Source organism: Pomacea canaliculata, linkage group LG1 (assembly GCF_003073045.1).
Source record: "Pomacea canaliculata isolate SZHN2017 linkage group LG1, ASM307304v1, whole genome shotgun sequence".
NCBI classification, from domain to species: Eukaryota; Metazoa; Mollusca; class Gastropoda; order Architaenioglossa; family Ampullariidae; genus Pomacea; species Pomacea canaliculata.
Genome location: NC_037590.1, coordinates 8,298,069 through 8,311,530, shown reverse-complemented (window position 1 = coordinate 8,311,530; position 13,462 = coordinate 8,298,069). Strand labels below are relative to the sequence as shown.

Here is a 13,462-nt window from a genome sequence, read left to right as displayed (position 1 = left end):
AGCCTCAGACTGCACCGCACTCCCACATTCCACCGCTGGCGAGGACAGACGTCGTCCATTGTGCCTGACCTCTCCAGAAACGCCATTAAGAGATCATTAAGTCCACTCCCACCTAGTGCCAAGTGGCGGTGTGAGGGGGAGGGAGTAGGATAGGAAGGGGGTGTGAGGCAGTGGGGTCGTGTTCAAGTGTGTAGAAGCCTCGCCGTCGAACGGAAAACTGAGAAAAAAGGGAACTGAACTGACGAACGCTTGCGTTAGCGAGACAACGACGCATGAAGGAAGGTGCTAGAAATAATGATCTAGAAGCCGTAAGCTAAGCTGCTGTCTAGCTGATTACTTCTTTTACACTGCTGATGAGTGTGCAAAGCTTTCCACTAAAGTCAATGGTAACGGGAGGTCACTCTAGCTGAGAACCCGAGCTACTGGGTCGTAACTCACCAACGTTTGCCAAGGAGTCTAGTGAGGGCGAGAGTGAGTCGTGTCACCAAATGTCACGTTGTTCTCTCCACACTCCACACATCTCACGAGCTTCCAACAGTGTGTGTGTTGCTAAGTTGGTCACGTGGGGCTGTCCGCCGCCATGTTGAGTTCTCCCCGCAAACACGCTCGGCGAGCGCTCTCTGAACTCGCCTCTGTGCGTTCAGCTTGTAAAACACTGCAAATGTTGTCACATGTCGAACTGGGCCCGGCTTGCTTGGCATATGACAGGAGGCAAACACAACAATTTCCCTTTTTAACTATTGTAAACATTCCATTTTTAAAGATGTCGGCCAGGTTAACACACATCAGTCTTAAACACATGCATTTTATGCAAGGTAGACACACACACAACTAGAATATAATTTATTTATATCAAAACAAAAACACTGTTTAGTTTTCTTTGTATAACCTTTATTCCCCTTTATTTATGGATATTTAAAGTTTGTTTCCCTTTCACTTGTGCCTAGTAACCATTCGGTATTTGTTAAAGTATATCTGACGTTTATTTCCCATTGACGGCTCTATCTTTTATTTCCCTCGTGCTTATGTGTACCTAACGCTATTTTTTTCTAGTGAATTTCGAATATCACGCATGTATGTCTTACTTAAGGTTCACCTACTAACCCTATCCCTTTTTTATTTTTTTCAGTCATTTATTGTATTTCAGGTTTATAGAGGCATGCTAGTAGGAAATCATTGCCCTAAGGGTCAGCCTTCTGTCATTCTCCTTACTTCTGCTCTCCCCCCTACCACCACCTACCCCTCCACTTGCCCAGCAACCGTAGATCGATGGTCGCTGTGGCTGTGATGTGGATGGTTGGAGGGATAAGGTTTCTATGGCCAGGAATTAACCACCCGCTTGAATGAAGGTAATAACCGTGCATTACTCCATCTCCACCCCTCCCCCATCTCACCCTTAGCGAGAACTAGTTTAGGGGAGACAACACATCCTACACCCTCCTGCCCCCACCCCCTCATTTCTGGCTCCCCACGGAGAAGAAAATATTGTAGGAGGGTAGGAGGCGACACAGTAACCTCCCTAATAACGATCGAGTGCTTGCAGGACTACCTGGCATCAAGTTGCAGACCGAGCAGTCTGTGGAAATCACTGGCATTACCACAGTCCGGCGATTCCTTTGACAAACTTGTGTTCATTGAGGTAAATATCGTCAAAGTAGTGTGTTACAGATGACAAGTAGACATTGTATGAGGATCTATAATACTTACTGAGGGCCATTTCTAAACACTTACAGAACCTTTTGTCCTTTTAGTTTGCTGGCGAAGGACTGGCAGAGCATGGCTTCTGATGTGTAGACTGATATATAGACATGAACACACACACACAATACGTATGTACATATGTACGTGTGTATGTGTATGTGCAACGACATATTCACAACTAGGCACACAGGTGAGCCAAATTGTTTACTTGTTGCAAGGCATTTTCATAGTCTTACTTTCATGCAAACTCCAGGGTCGTAATGATGAAGCAAGGGTTTTACTTCCAGGGTTTGTCTTACCTCCACCTTGCTCTCACCTAGCAAGTCGTGTGTAAGCTGTGAACTGTGGCCGTGAGGTTATCACACCTCTAAGGTCTGCTTCAGTTTCCAGTTACAGGATCCGTCACAACACCTCAACTCATATCTAACCCTGTGGTAACGTTACCCATATTTCATAACTACCGACCCGACCTACCCCTATCCCCTACCCGTAAATGCCAGCGTAGAAACTGTTTTGTTTTTTAACCTACACCTCGATCTTAGTCGGAATTAGTTTCGGGTGTGTGTACTTCTCGTGAAGGTGTCTAAATTATTCACACAGTAAAGCAGACACTAGTGAGTGCTACAGGTGTGTTACACCGCACAGCACGAGCCTGTGAGCAGTGAACCTATCGTCACGTGACCTCGAGCCTTATAAGCGCCAAATGTGTGCGTTGTTAGTGAAGCGACATGAGCATGTGAGCGGCAAACTGTCATCACACAGAGCTGTGCCTGAGCTGTCATCAGATGCACATCATGTTCCACGCCAGGTAGACCACTCTGTCACATGCTACCTGTGCTGTTCTGTGTGTCAGTGTGTGTGTCACTAGTAGGAAACTGTGCAGTCGGTTTGGTTGATCAAGTAGGAAAATACACCCAGCCCCCAAGCGTCACATACAGTGTCCCGAGACGAGATTTGAACCCTGAGTTTCTGACTACTACACTCTACCGGCCTTCCCCCCACTACATCAGTCGGCCGTTTGCACGGAATCTTGATGTGAAGCGGCCTGACCGACCTGTGGACCTGTGATAGAGAGACGCCATAGTCTCCTCCAGTCTCTCTGTCACACTCGCTAACTCACTTGCACTTACACTGACTCGCTCAGTGACTCACCTGCTCAGTGCTCACTCACTCACTAGCTTTCTTTGCGCAGTTTATAAGACTGGCTATCAAAGGCACCCCCGAGAGAGAGCGATATCAGTTCACCGATTAGATCGAATTTCTACCCACACTATCGCCTGCATTTACAGGGCTATTGATCACTTCTCATTCGCTCTCTCTCTCTCTCACACACACATACAGAGAGAGAGAGAACGGGTGAAGTAAATCAACTCGATCATCGGGTCCTCGGGAAGGCATATACTCCCTGCCCTTGGCCAGAGAATGAATTCCACTCCAGGGTAAAGTAACAGACGGGTGGGTGATTTGCTGGCAAAGTGATTTACATTTCCCCCTCCCCCTGTTCTCTAATCTCGACGAGCAGATAAATAAACTGAAAGAAGTGAGTACACGTAGTAAGAAATGCCAACGTCTACAGCAAGACTGCGTCGCCAAGCCTGGGGACCTCCAGTGTTCGTTGGCAGCCGTCCGGCGTCGGGTGGGACAGGTGGGTGGCTGCACCCCAGGTGTGTGTGGTGTTGGCAACAGCTTCAGTGACTGACTCTACTCCACACAACAAACCTTTCTCTTGTCAACACACTTCAAACAACACGAGCGCCAACCAGCTTACGGACGTCTCCACGTCTGTCGGTAAGTTCAAAGTCGACAATAATTCTCTGTCCAGGTGAGAGGAAGACGTGGTGATTGATTTTTGTATTTGGTGGCTGTGTGGTTACCTCGGTGACTCGTTGTTTACAATAGGTTCGTCTCCTTTGATCTCGCGCCGGCACACTATGTTTCCACTAGTAGTAGGACTTGTACATGCAGGTCTGTTGTTTCTGCCCGTCTTTCCCTCTACACCAGGAAGGTGTAACAGAAATATGTCAGTTGGTGTGTGGTAACAAGTAAACAAAGCTGTCGTGAGGTGACGTGGGAGGGGCACATAATAAATAAAAAATAAATAATCTTGTTTTCGCGTGCACTCATTCCCCTTGTCTCTGTGTGAAGGACGTCGCTTGTCTCTAAGAGAGTCTAGTGTCAACAGTCTGATGTCTTTATAATGTACATTTTGTTTTTGATGTCAAGCACTGACTGTAGCGTTCAGTCCTGTGTTTCATGTAAAGCCATAATTGTAAGACACAGACCCGTCTTCCACACTCTTACTGTACACTCTGTGAAAACACTCTATCACTACATTTGTCATTCTATCATTGTCAGGACATGAAAGTATTTGCCGTCTTCCTATAATTTGTCTTTAAAGAAGATGAGTGAACGTTTGACTAAATGCCGAATCGCTCTGTCCCAGTGCTAAACCTCAAGTTACAAATGTGATTTCATCTTCTGACCTATTTCTGGCAATAAACTCTGCTCTCACCTCCACAGTGTCATCGCTGCTGCTGTCTCGTTTCCCACGTGGTGAGCCTGAGAGTTTGTGAGGAGGTGAGGACGACGTCAGGATGACCACCATCAGGTCCTCCGTGCGACCTCGCAGCAGCAAGCAGCCCTGGGGGACGATCCTCAAGCCGGAGTTCGGCCTGGGCTACCAGAAAATGACGGAGTACGAGATCGAGCAGACTGTCCAGCGCCTGTACACAGTGCCCACCAACAAGAAACCCACATACATCCGCCACAACAAGCACATGAAGAGAGAGGACATCGACGCCATGGTCAGCAACACCTCCTAGTACAAATAAGCGTGCACGTGTGTGTGTATATATAAGAAAATTCTTGGACGATTAGCTGTAAAGTCTTTGTCTTTTGTCTATCAGAATTTTATGAATATTCCACTGAAGCCAAATTTTCATGATGTATTTTGCCTCGTTCCTCGTTTTGGAGACATTCATGTGAGATATTTCCGTCGTTGACATTCTAGATCTTCCAAAATATGCTAACATCTTTGCTTGCATTGAGCCTTCTTGTATTCATTTCATTGCTACATTTTATCTTTAAAGGCATTGCTCCTTTTTTTTTCTTTAGGTGAAAAAAAAAATTTTGTTTTGTTTTAGCTACGTGCGAAAAAATAACAAATTAATATAAGTATATTTTAAGCATTGAAAATTATATCTTTCATTTCAAACAAGTCCAGATATTCTTTTATAACATGTACTTAGTACCAATATTACCTCGGTGCATTTAAAGATATACTTCAGTCGAAAATTCAAACTGACGTTAACAATTTTGCTTACCTAACTGCACGCGCTCGATCACAATGTCTTCGTGGAGCGGCGAAGACATGAATATAGTTGTGATTCAACTACTACTTCAGTAATAATTTGCTAAACATTATACTACATTTTTGCAAAGAACGTTGTAAAAAAATGAGTTGCTCTTCCTTTCTTCGACAGCTGGAGAGACTAACCAAAGTAGAGAAAGACAAAATTCCAGAAAGAGATCGTCGAGTGAGCTTCGTCAATCTATCGGGACATGGGTGTTCTCTCCTCCTATGCTTGGAAAGGTTATAACTGAAACAGCTTCAGATGATTACTTTCCCCGCTACACTGAACTGAACTCACGCTGCTGGAACCTTGGAAAGACAAACTGAAAGTGTCGCACCTTGCAGGTGAAAGTAAATTAACTACAACTTCTGAGAAGTGGGACAAAGGTAAGATCAACAGACAGACTACCGACGCTGTGAAGCAAGCATGCTTGTGTTAGCTGATCAGTCAACACATTTTTTGTTTGTTTGCGATGAACGTGTTCCTGCAGGTGTGATCAAGAAAATATTGTGATCTGCAGATGAATATGTTGCCACATGTTATAAGGTACTTAATAAGAATGATGACTACACTGCCGATCTTTGAAATAAAACTAAGATGTGGGTAGAAATACTCCGAAAGGAAACTCATGTTTTCAATTTAGTTTTCTACATCTGTTTTTGTTTGTCTTCGGAACAAATGAAACATGATTTAAGATGTCAATATATGTTGTTCCTAAACAAAGACTTGTTGTTGTTTTGAGTATTTCTTTTGTGAATCTCGAATAAAAAAATAATCCGAGAATGCAAAATATTGTTTTACTGATCAAGCATGCGGCTTTGATTAGAGTCAAGAGCTATGTCATTACATATTGATACTTATCTATTCATTAAGATCTTTATCTTCACATTACTTTTACCTACTACGGTTATATTGGCCCTTGTGACGGCTGTGTGCTGTTGTACGACATGTCTGATTAGTATAATTAATCACACACTTTTTATTTTATTTGCATTTTATTAGCTATGGCATAAATGCATTTTTACCCCTGTGTAACGACTTACCCTCGCTTCATGAATTCAACCCATAGTAAATGAAAATATTGGTTGTTTTTAGATAAGGTGGGTAGGTATTTCGAGACATTAGGCATTAGTCACTGTTTCCATTGTCGTTATTGTTTGGCATGTCGTATTGCCGAATATTGTTTTAGCGGCGGCGCGTGAGGTGGAGATCGACGGCGAGAGTGGGGTTAGTGTGTGTAGCATCTGAACAAATGTATTACACAGGCATCGAGATCATAATTTCACACAGAAAATAAAGAAGCTTGACCTCATGGTGTCACACTTCGTTTTAGTGTTTAAATTAGCGAATTGCTGCAATGAAGGTCCAAACACCAGAAAAAAAGGAAACTACGAAGCTAAATTATAACACGTCTCTAAGCTGTTTAAAGCAATTTCTCGGTTAGAAATGAACTTAAGAGAACTTCAGCTATAATGAAGGCAGTTTGATGGTAGACAAGTCGCTGTAACGGTTTGGAGGACAACTCAGTGAGCTGACCGGTTTGTGTCCCTTGTGCGTGACCTCTGGGGTCAGTTGTTGTGCGTGACCGCTGGGGTCAGTTGACCCGTTATGTTGTGCTTGTCAATGTTGTTTTACTGTCTGCCTGAAGGCATAAAGTAGCGATCGAGAAACGCCAAGGCATATCCAAATGTGGCTGCGAACAAACAAATAAAAGTGACGAAGGTGTTATAAAGGGTCGGACGGAACCAAAAATACATTTTCTTTCTCACTCCCCTTCTCCAATCGCGCACAAGAACGTAAGAAAACTGCAGATGTTAAAAAGAAAGAAAATAAGGTTTTTTTTCAGAGTAAATTGGTCGTTTTGAACTGACTGAAAAATGGAAAGCGGCAAGGGACAATGAATGATCGAAAAACAAGCAGGACGGCTGAGACACTTGTGTGACGTACCGCAGGCACAGGAAGTGACGGCTGGAAAGGAGAATGTGAAGTAGTACAGCCGACAGTAGACTGGTGTGATGTCACTGTAGATAAATTGGACACAATTGTGAGGTGTGGTGCTACAAGTCGAGGCCCAGACTTGGAGAACAGAAATGTAGACGTGTGAGGCGTACGGATTGATGGAGACACATTAGTAGACAGACCAAACACATAGACACACAGGTAGACAGACCAAACACATAGACACACAGGTAGACAGACCAAACACATAGACACACAGGTAGACAGACCAAACACATAGACACACAGGTAGACAGACCAAACACATAGACACACAGGTAGACAGACCAAACACATAGACACACAGGTAGACAGACCAAACACATAGACACACAGGTAGACAGACCAAACACATAGACACACAGGTAGACAGACCAAACACATAGACACACAGGTAGACAGACCAAACACATAGACACACAGGTAGACAGACCAAACACATAGACACACAGGTAGACAGACCAAACACATAGACATACAGGTAGACAGACCAAACACATAGACACACAGGTAGACAGACCAAAACATAGTCAAAGACACACTGATAGACAGACTAAACATAGTCATAGAAACATTAGTAGACAAACCAATCACAGTTATAGATGCATTAGTAGACACATCGTACAGACACTGGCGTATAGTCTCTCCCTCCTCCTCCTTTAGCATCCCTCCCTCTCTGGGGACCAAAAGTGAATATCAAATTGTAGACAAAGGTTTACGGTGTCATTGAAAAGGTTTTGGACTGCTAGTCATATGATCCGTGATTGTCCCAGCAAGAGGTGTTTACACTTGTAACGTTTAGCTTATCGTCATGTCACACAAAATGTTACTGCTACAAAATAACGGTGCATTACTCACTTGTCTCTATTGTGAATCCCAAGATAAGCAACATTGAAAGGAATATTGTATGTTGCCACCAGAAGACCTACAAACAAAAGCAAACAGCATGACATCGCACGTGTGTATGTGTGTACATGTGAGAGAGAGAGAGTGAGAGTGTTTGAGAAAGAGTGTGTGTATGGGTGAGAGAGTATGTGAGAGAGTGTGTTTATGCGAGAGAGAGAGTGTGTGAGAGAGTGTGTGTATGTGTGAGAATATGTTATTCCCTAGGCCATAGGAGGGTGACATCACAATGACTTTGTACATTTGTAATGCATTAACCAGTATTTAATTCATTTTACAAAAGCAGTTACTAACAAGGGGTATCTTGATGTTTTTCCATAAACTAGTGCGATATAGGTTTGTAGTGGGACTTCCACAATTTTTTTTAAAGCAATAGTGTGAACTGTTTCTATTGTTTTGACATTGGTAACAATCACCCGTGGTTCTGCTGCATAGATCCCATAGAAAGAATCTGAGAATCCAACAATTTTAAGAAAACATCAGGAGCATGCTCACCAATAGACCACAAAGCCCTAAGGATTTCAACCACACCTTTTTTGGCACGACTAGCCCTGCCATTGAAAGCACGAGAGGACAGACGACTTGTAGATACTCATATATTTATACATATTTATAACACGTATGTTTGACTACAAATAACTATTTCTCATGGGAAGAAATAAAATACCACTTCTTAATACTACAATGTTAGACTTCTCTAAATTAACTACTAAACCTGACTTATACCTGTATTCCTTAAACCCTTAAATTGACCTGTATTCCTTAAAACATTAGAGAGAACATGAAAAGGAAAAATCAAAAGTAAGTGAAACTGGATAAAGGCAAGGTAGGTAGCAAGTTTCATTCTGACAACAGCCGGCAGCAAAGAAACACTCACCAAGAAATATCGTCAGAGAGAGTTCGGCATTGTCCACATCCGAGATGACAGTCTCTGCAAAATGTCAGTAAAATCAGCGTTTCGAAAAAAAAAATTAAAAGGCTTTTCATTATGTTATTATTAGTGCATTTCTCAGTACTTATCTGATATTTTGAGAGTTTCACCGTATTGTTTTAATTAACTATTTTTCATGCATCCATCACTCACCCACTGATCTTTCGGACGTTTTATCGAGGTAAAATTTAAAATAAAAATTAACTATATTTCTCGTGTGTGAGATTCTTCCATCACTCACTCACTTCTGTTGGAAGTTCTGTTCAAAAGTATAGATGCCACACATGCGCTTATTATAATAATTAGAGGTAAGACCACGGAAATCACTGTAAAGCCAATGTGGTATGATCTTCTGTTTCTTCATCTTTAAAACCATTGGTGCATAGTAATTTATGTTTCGCCGAAGGAGTGAAGATCTGCAATTTAAGAAATGAATTTCCTCTTAAAATATGTAATATTTAGAAAAAAGAGAGGACATTGTAATTATTACTTGCACACACACATTGTCAAAGCAGCATGCTTAATTAGACGCTCTTCCTTGCTATGCAAGTCATACATTATTTCGAACATCTGTGAAATTTCTTGGCGATGTGTCTACTCAGTAACCTGGTACAAAGTCCGGGATAGGCTCCAGTGGACGAAAACACCGATGAGAAATCCATGTCGCCAAGTGTTGCCCTGGCAACCGGTGGCTGAGGTCAGGAGGACGTGGACAGCCAAGGCAGCGATGGACATGTTGGTGAGGCAGAGTCCAAGCGAAGAGATGAACTCCACGAATTTGTAGGCTTCATCCGTGGAGATGGACCAGTACTTCCCGAGGATCATCACTGTCAGGACCATTTTATAGAGACTAAGAACATTGCCGACAGTCATGACGATGATGTACCACTTGACCTGCACATAAATAGTAACTATCTTCTGCGTGCTGCTTTTCTTCAACTACAGTTGATTGCAGTCAATAATTCAGCCTTATATTCTCAAATTTGCTGCACCGAAAGACAAAAATATTAGTCAAATTTTCTGTAGTTTTGTAATGTCTTTTTATCTTCAAAATTGCCTTATATAAGGATCATCTTTACCTGTCGCCAAAATTCCCAGGTGTATGCAAAGCTGAAAATAAAAAACAGATGGGCCGCAAAGCCAACAACCAGTGACACAGCAGCTGTCGTGAGATGCTCGTCATACATCGTGAGTCAGGGGCCGGATTGCTTCTCCTCACTTTCAGGCTTTTTATACACAGAAAAATATTCTCAGAATTAAAACTATGCTTAAACCAATCAATTTTTAGAGTTTAGCTAAAGTAATTAAGTCTACTGTCCAACGACACAACCACAACCACAACTCTAATCATTTATTTGTTTATTTACCTTTGTTAGGGTGAAAGATGTACTAACAATAAAACCCACACCCGATGTAAAAATATATAGACGGTTTAATAACGCTTTATTGAACACTTCAATGTTTTTATTTGCCTTTGTTATGGTGGCAAATGTCACAGCAATGAAATCCAGTTACAATACAAATGTAGATACACTTGCAGAATGACAACAGTAATCACAATAATATCACAGTAATATCACAGTAATATCACAGTAACAGTTATTACGTAGCAATCATGATTGCACGCCTATGAGCAAGCTCCCAGCAGGAAAATGTACTCATAATTTTAATAAAGAAATTATTACCACACCCTTTTCAATTGATGAGAATGACAACAATGACGACTTTCCATCCTCTAGTGTGGAGACATTCTGTTGCTGTAGCAAGTACTATATCTTTGCGCGATATGAAAATAAATTGTGATTCGGCAGTTTGTTTGCTAAATGAAGAAGAGAGGCAGGTAGGTTGAAACAAATGCATCGACATTGTAGAAACGCCGAGAACAACTACAACTCTTGTAACAATCTAGAATGTTCCACTAGATCTCGCTTTCATCTGTAGACTGCAAGTTATACGGGATCTAAAGAGAAAAATAAACTTTTTTATTTCCTTCTAGCCTTTGTTGATAAAGATGCGCGGACCCTGCTGATGAAAATAAAAGCAAACAGGCAAATAACATCTCACCTCCTAAAAAAACCCCCAAAAAACAAACCCACTGACAGGTAAGAAAGGCAAGCATTATTTGTGCCTCAGCCTCAAAGAAATATTTTATGAACATCATTTTCATATCAACAGACTTGATTTTTCTGAACAAAATCTTAAATGAAAGTTTTAAATCAAACTTTCAAAATCACTTACATTTTATTTTAGCTATGACATTTCCTAACCATTTTTTCTTATAAAAATACTAAAATACTGGAGGGGTTGTTGCTTTGATCAAAGGGAAATCACAACAGATTTAAAGTCGAAGACTCATCTTACAAAATCCGGTGAATAATAATAATAATATCACATATTTAACAGCAGAAGGTAATAATCACGAGAGCTACTGAACTGCGACTGAAGAAGATTGCGGCTGTGAAAAGCAGAGAGCAAAGGGCGTGACGTAGGTTAGACTAGAAAGAACCTGCAGGAAGGATGATATTAAGTCAAATCTCACAAGTTACTACAGATCACGTTCACGTTCTAGTCTACCTACTGCAGTAATATACGTGTGTTTGGTGTTACGTCAGAGTCGCTTGCTGCTGATGGATGGGTCTGATGAAGCTCGTCGCTCACACGCATAAACACACAAACACTACAATCACAGCATCTACCATATCGAGTGTCAGACATTTCTCTTACCTTTTCTTAAAAACAAAAATTAGTTTCCCGCGAAGTTCAGTCCACTCACTTTTCGCTGGAAGTGCGAATAAGCAGACGACTCTTGACGTCATTTTCCAGCGATTTCATTTTATTTGTCCCTAGAGGGGTAGGCCAGATAAAAACAAGCCTTGCTGTTACTGACGCGCGTTTGTTCTCTGTCGCCGGGGCTTGACGTCATTGTTGAGTGACGTCACGCTTTGTGACGCTGTCTCGCTGCTGGGCATCGCGTGCTGTCCACTTCCCATTCAACTCCGTGAGAGTGGTTTTACAAAGTACTAAACATCTTGAATAATCCCTTCCGGGAAATTAATTAATTAATTAATTAATTAATCTTCATAAAATGAGACATTACATGATGGTTAACGTCTTTTATTTTAAAAAGGCAACTGGTGCCAGCTATATGAGAACCTTATACACACATAGTCGACGTTTAGCGTACAGCTACTGGACATTTAGTGTACAGTTAGTGGACAGTTAGTGTACAGCTAGTGTACATTTAGTGTACAGCTACTGGACATTTAGTGTACAGCTAGTGGACATTTAGTGTACAGTTAGTGGACATTTAGTGTACAGCTAGTGGACATTTAGTGTACAGTTAGTGGACATTTAGTGTACATTGTATCCTCTTAAACAGCAGGCACTAAACAAAATTAAAATAATTTTGCCCAGCAGCCATCGGAAGTCGTTATTAAATAACATCAAAGGTAGGATCCCAGTGTCTCACAACAAGAGAGCGCAGCCACTTAGGTGAAGAAGGCGAATGCCATCACCACAGTCGATGCCGTCGGCAATGGAGTCCACTGCATGAAATCTTCCATAAAAAGTTCTTCATATATTCTTCAAATATAACTAAAAAGTTCGAAGTTTGTTTAACACTTGTATGGAAACTCAAAACACAATTCTCGGTGATGGGCCTCGCAGGCAGAAACACTGTGACATATACACAACTGTTAGAGTAAAGGGTGATGGGAGGGACCAGCCTCCCACAGCAGCTCGATGTCTGCAGTGGAGCACAACGAGCACAACGAGCACAACTAGCTTGGTGTGACATCGCAACATCACAACTCTCCGGAACAATCGCAGAAAAGAAATCCTTGACACTGCTGACATTAGACAGAGGTCAGAAAGATGGGAGTCAGGAGGTACACCATTGCTTGTGTGTGATGATGATGATAGATTGTGGAGTACATAGCTATATAACGTGTTACTACGGTGCATTTATATTTGTCTGCCACATGGAATACACCTTGAAATAAAACAAATTGTTTACCACAACGACTTTCGTATATCTGTGTCCAAATGTTGTAATTAAAGGACCACTCCTGACGTTGATAAACTCAAGCCCGCATCTAGAGGCAAAGTCGTCATTAATTTCACAGTTTCAGTGAGGAAGAGCTGCTTCTTCCCTGTCTGCTGAAACATACGTTATAAGCTTTTTTTAACTGACAACATAAATGGAAAAAAAAAGAGAAAATAAAAAGACGAGCGAAAGAAAGAAATTTAATGATTTGAATGTTGCGTGTATCCCACCCTCTCTCCTCCCACCCTCTCTCCTCCCACCCTCTCTCTCTCTCTCTCTCCAAAATCTGTATCAAACCTTAGATCGCTGTAGAGACCTCCCACCTAACATAAACACACAATCACTAACAATGAGAAAACAAATGTGCACCATATGTTACTGATGCATTATTTAAAAAAATTGCTGTCAAATGAAACATTATCATCTTTATGCCTAAATTAATTTATCATTAATTTTCTCTCGTTAATTTTCCATTATTTTAAGGCCTTTATTTTGTAGTAGCATTTTAGTTTCCTTTCCTTAAATCGAGAT

At 41.5% G+C, this 13,462-nt stretch overlaps 2 protein-coding genes across 7 annotated transcripts; one reads left to right on the top strand and one right to left on the bottom strand.

Annotated features, from left to right (window-relative positions):
• The first annotated feature begins 3,154 nt into the window (after nucleotides 1-3,154).
• Nucleotides 3,155-5,777, top strand: LOC112574541. Of its 2 annotated transcripts, XM_025255701.1 has the most exons (4): nucleotides 3,155-3,489; nucleotides 3,604-3,611; nucleotides 4,242-4,505; nucleotides 5,184-5,777. In XM_025255701.1, exons 3-4 carry the CDS (start codon nucleotides 4,296-4,298, stop codon nucleotides 5,298-5,300), a joined length of 327 nt encoding a protein of 108 aa, XP_025111486.1. In that variant the 5' UTR covers nucleotides 3,155-3,489; nucleotides 3,604-3,611; nucleotides 4,242-4,295; the 3' UTR covers nucleotides 5,301-5,777. The 2 variants fall into 2 exon arrangements, with proteins under 2 accessions (XP_025111486.1, XP_025111479.1); XM_025255694.1 differs by lacking the exon at nucleotides 3,604-3,611 and having other exon boundaries at nucleotides 3,160-3,489; nucleotides 4,222-4,505.
• Nucleotides 5,778-5,878: 101 nt separating this feature from the next.
• On the bottom strand, nucleotides 5,879-12,225 carry LOC112574526. 5 transcript variants are annotated; one of them, XR_003101454.1, is made up of 9 exons: nucleotides 11,611-12,225; nucleotides 9,966-10,112; nucleotides 9,493-9,780; nucleotides 9,132-9,302; nucleotides 8,833-8,886; nucleotides 8,451-8,506; nucleotides 7,911-7,977; nucleotides 7,002-7,130; nucleotides 5,879-6,747 (listed from the first exon to the last, which is right to left on the bottom strand). XR_003101454.1 is itself a non-coding variant. In XM_025255658.1 (9 exons), the coding sequence occupies exons 3-9, from the start codon at nucleotides 9,546-9,548 to the stop codon at nucleotides 6,686-6,688; spliced, it is 540 nt and encodes a 179-aa protein (XP_025111443.1). In that variant the 5' UTR covers nucleotides 9,549-9,780; nucleotides 9,966-10,112; nucleotides 11,611-12,225; the 3' UTR covers nucleotides 5,879-6,685. The 5 variants fall into 5 exon arrangements, 2 of the variants coding, with proteins under 2 accessions (XP_025111443.1, XP_025111452.1); XM_025255658.1 differs by having other exon boundaries at nucleotides 7,002-7,075; XR_003101453.1 differs by lacking the exon at nucleotides 8,451-8,506 and having other exon boundaries at nucleotides 11,611-12,222.
• Nucleotides 12,226-13,462: the final 1,237 nt, after the last annotated feature.

Coding starts and splice junctions, on each gene's coding strand:
- LOC112574526 (XM_025255658.1), bottom strand. CDS start 9,548: ATGGATTTCTCATCGGTGTTTTCGTCCACTGGAGCCTATCCCGGACTT. Junction 8,887..9,131: donor GAACAGAACTTCCAACAGAA/GTGAGTGAGTGA, acceptor GACATTTTGCAG/AGACTGTCATCTCGGATGTG. Junction 7,978..8,450: donor TAGGGCTTTGTGGTCTATTG/GTGAGCATGCTC, acceptor TTTTGTTTGTAG/GTCTTCTGGTGGCAACATAC.
- LOC112574541 (XM_025255701.1), top strand. CDS start 4,296: ATGACCACCATCAGGTCCTCCGTGCGACCTCGCAGCAGCAAGCAGCCC. Junction 4,506..5,183: donor GAGAGGACATCGACGCCATG/GTCAGCAACACC, acceptor TTTCTTCGACAG/CTGGAGAGACTAACCAAAGT.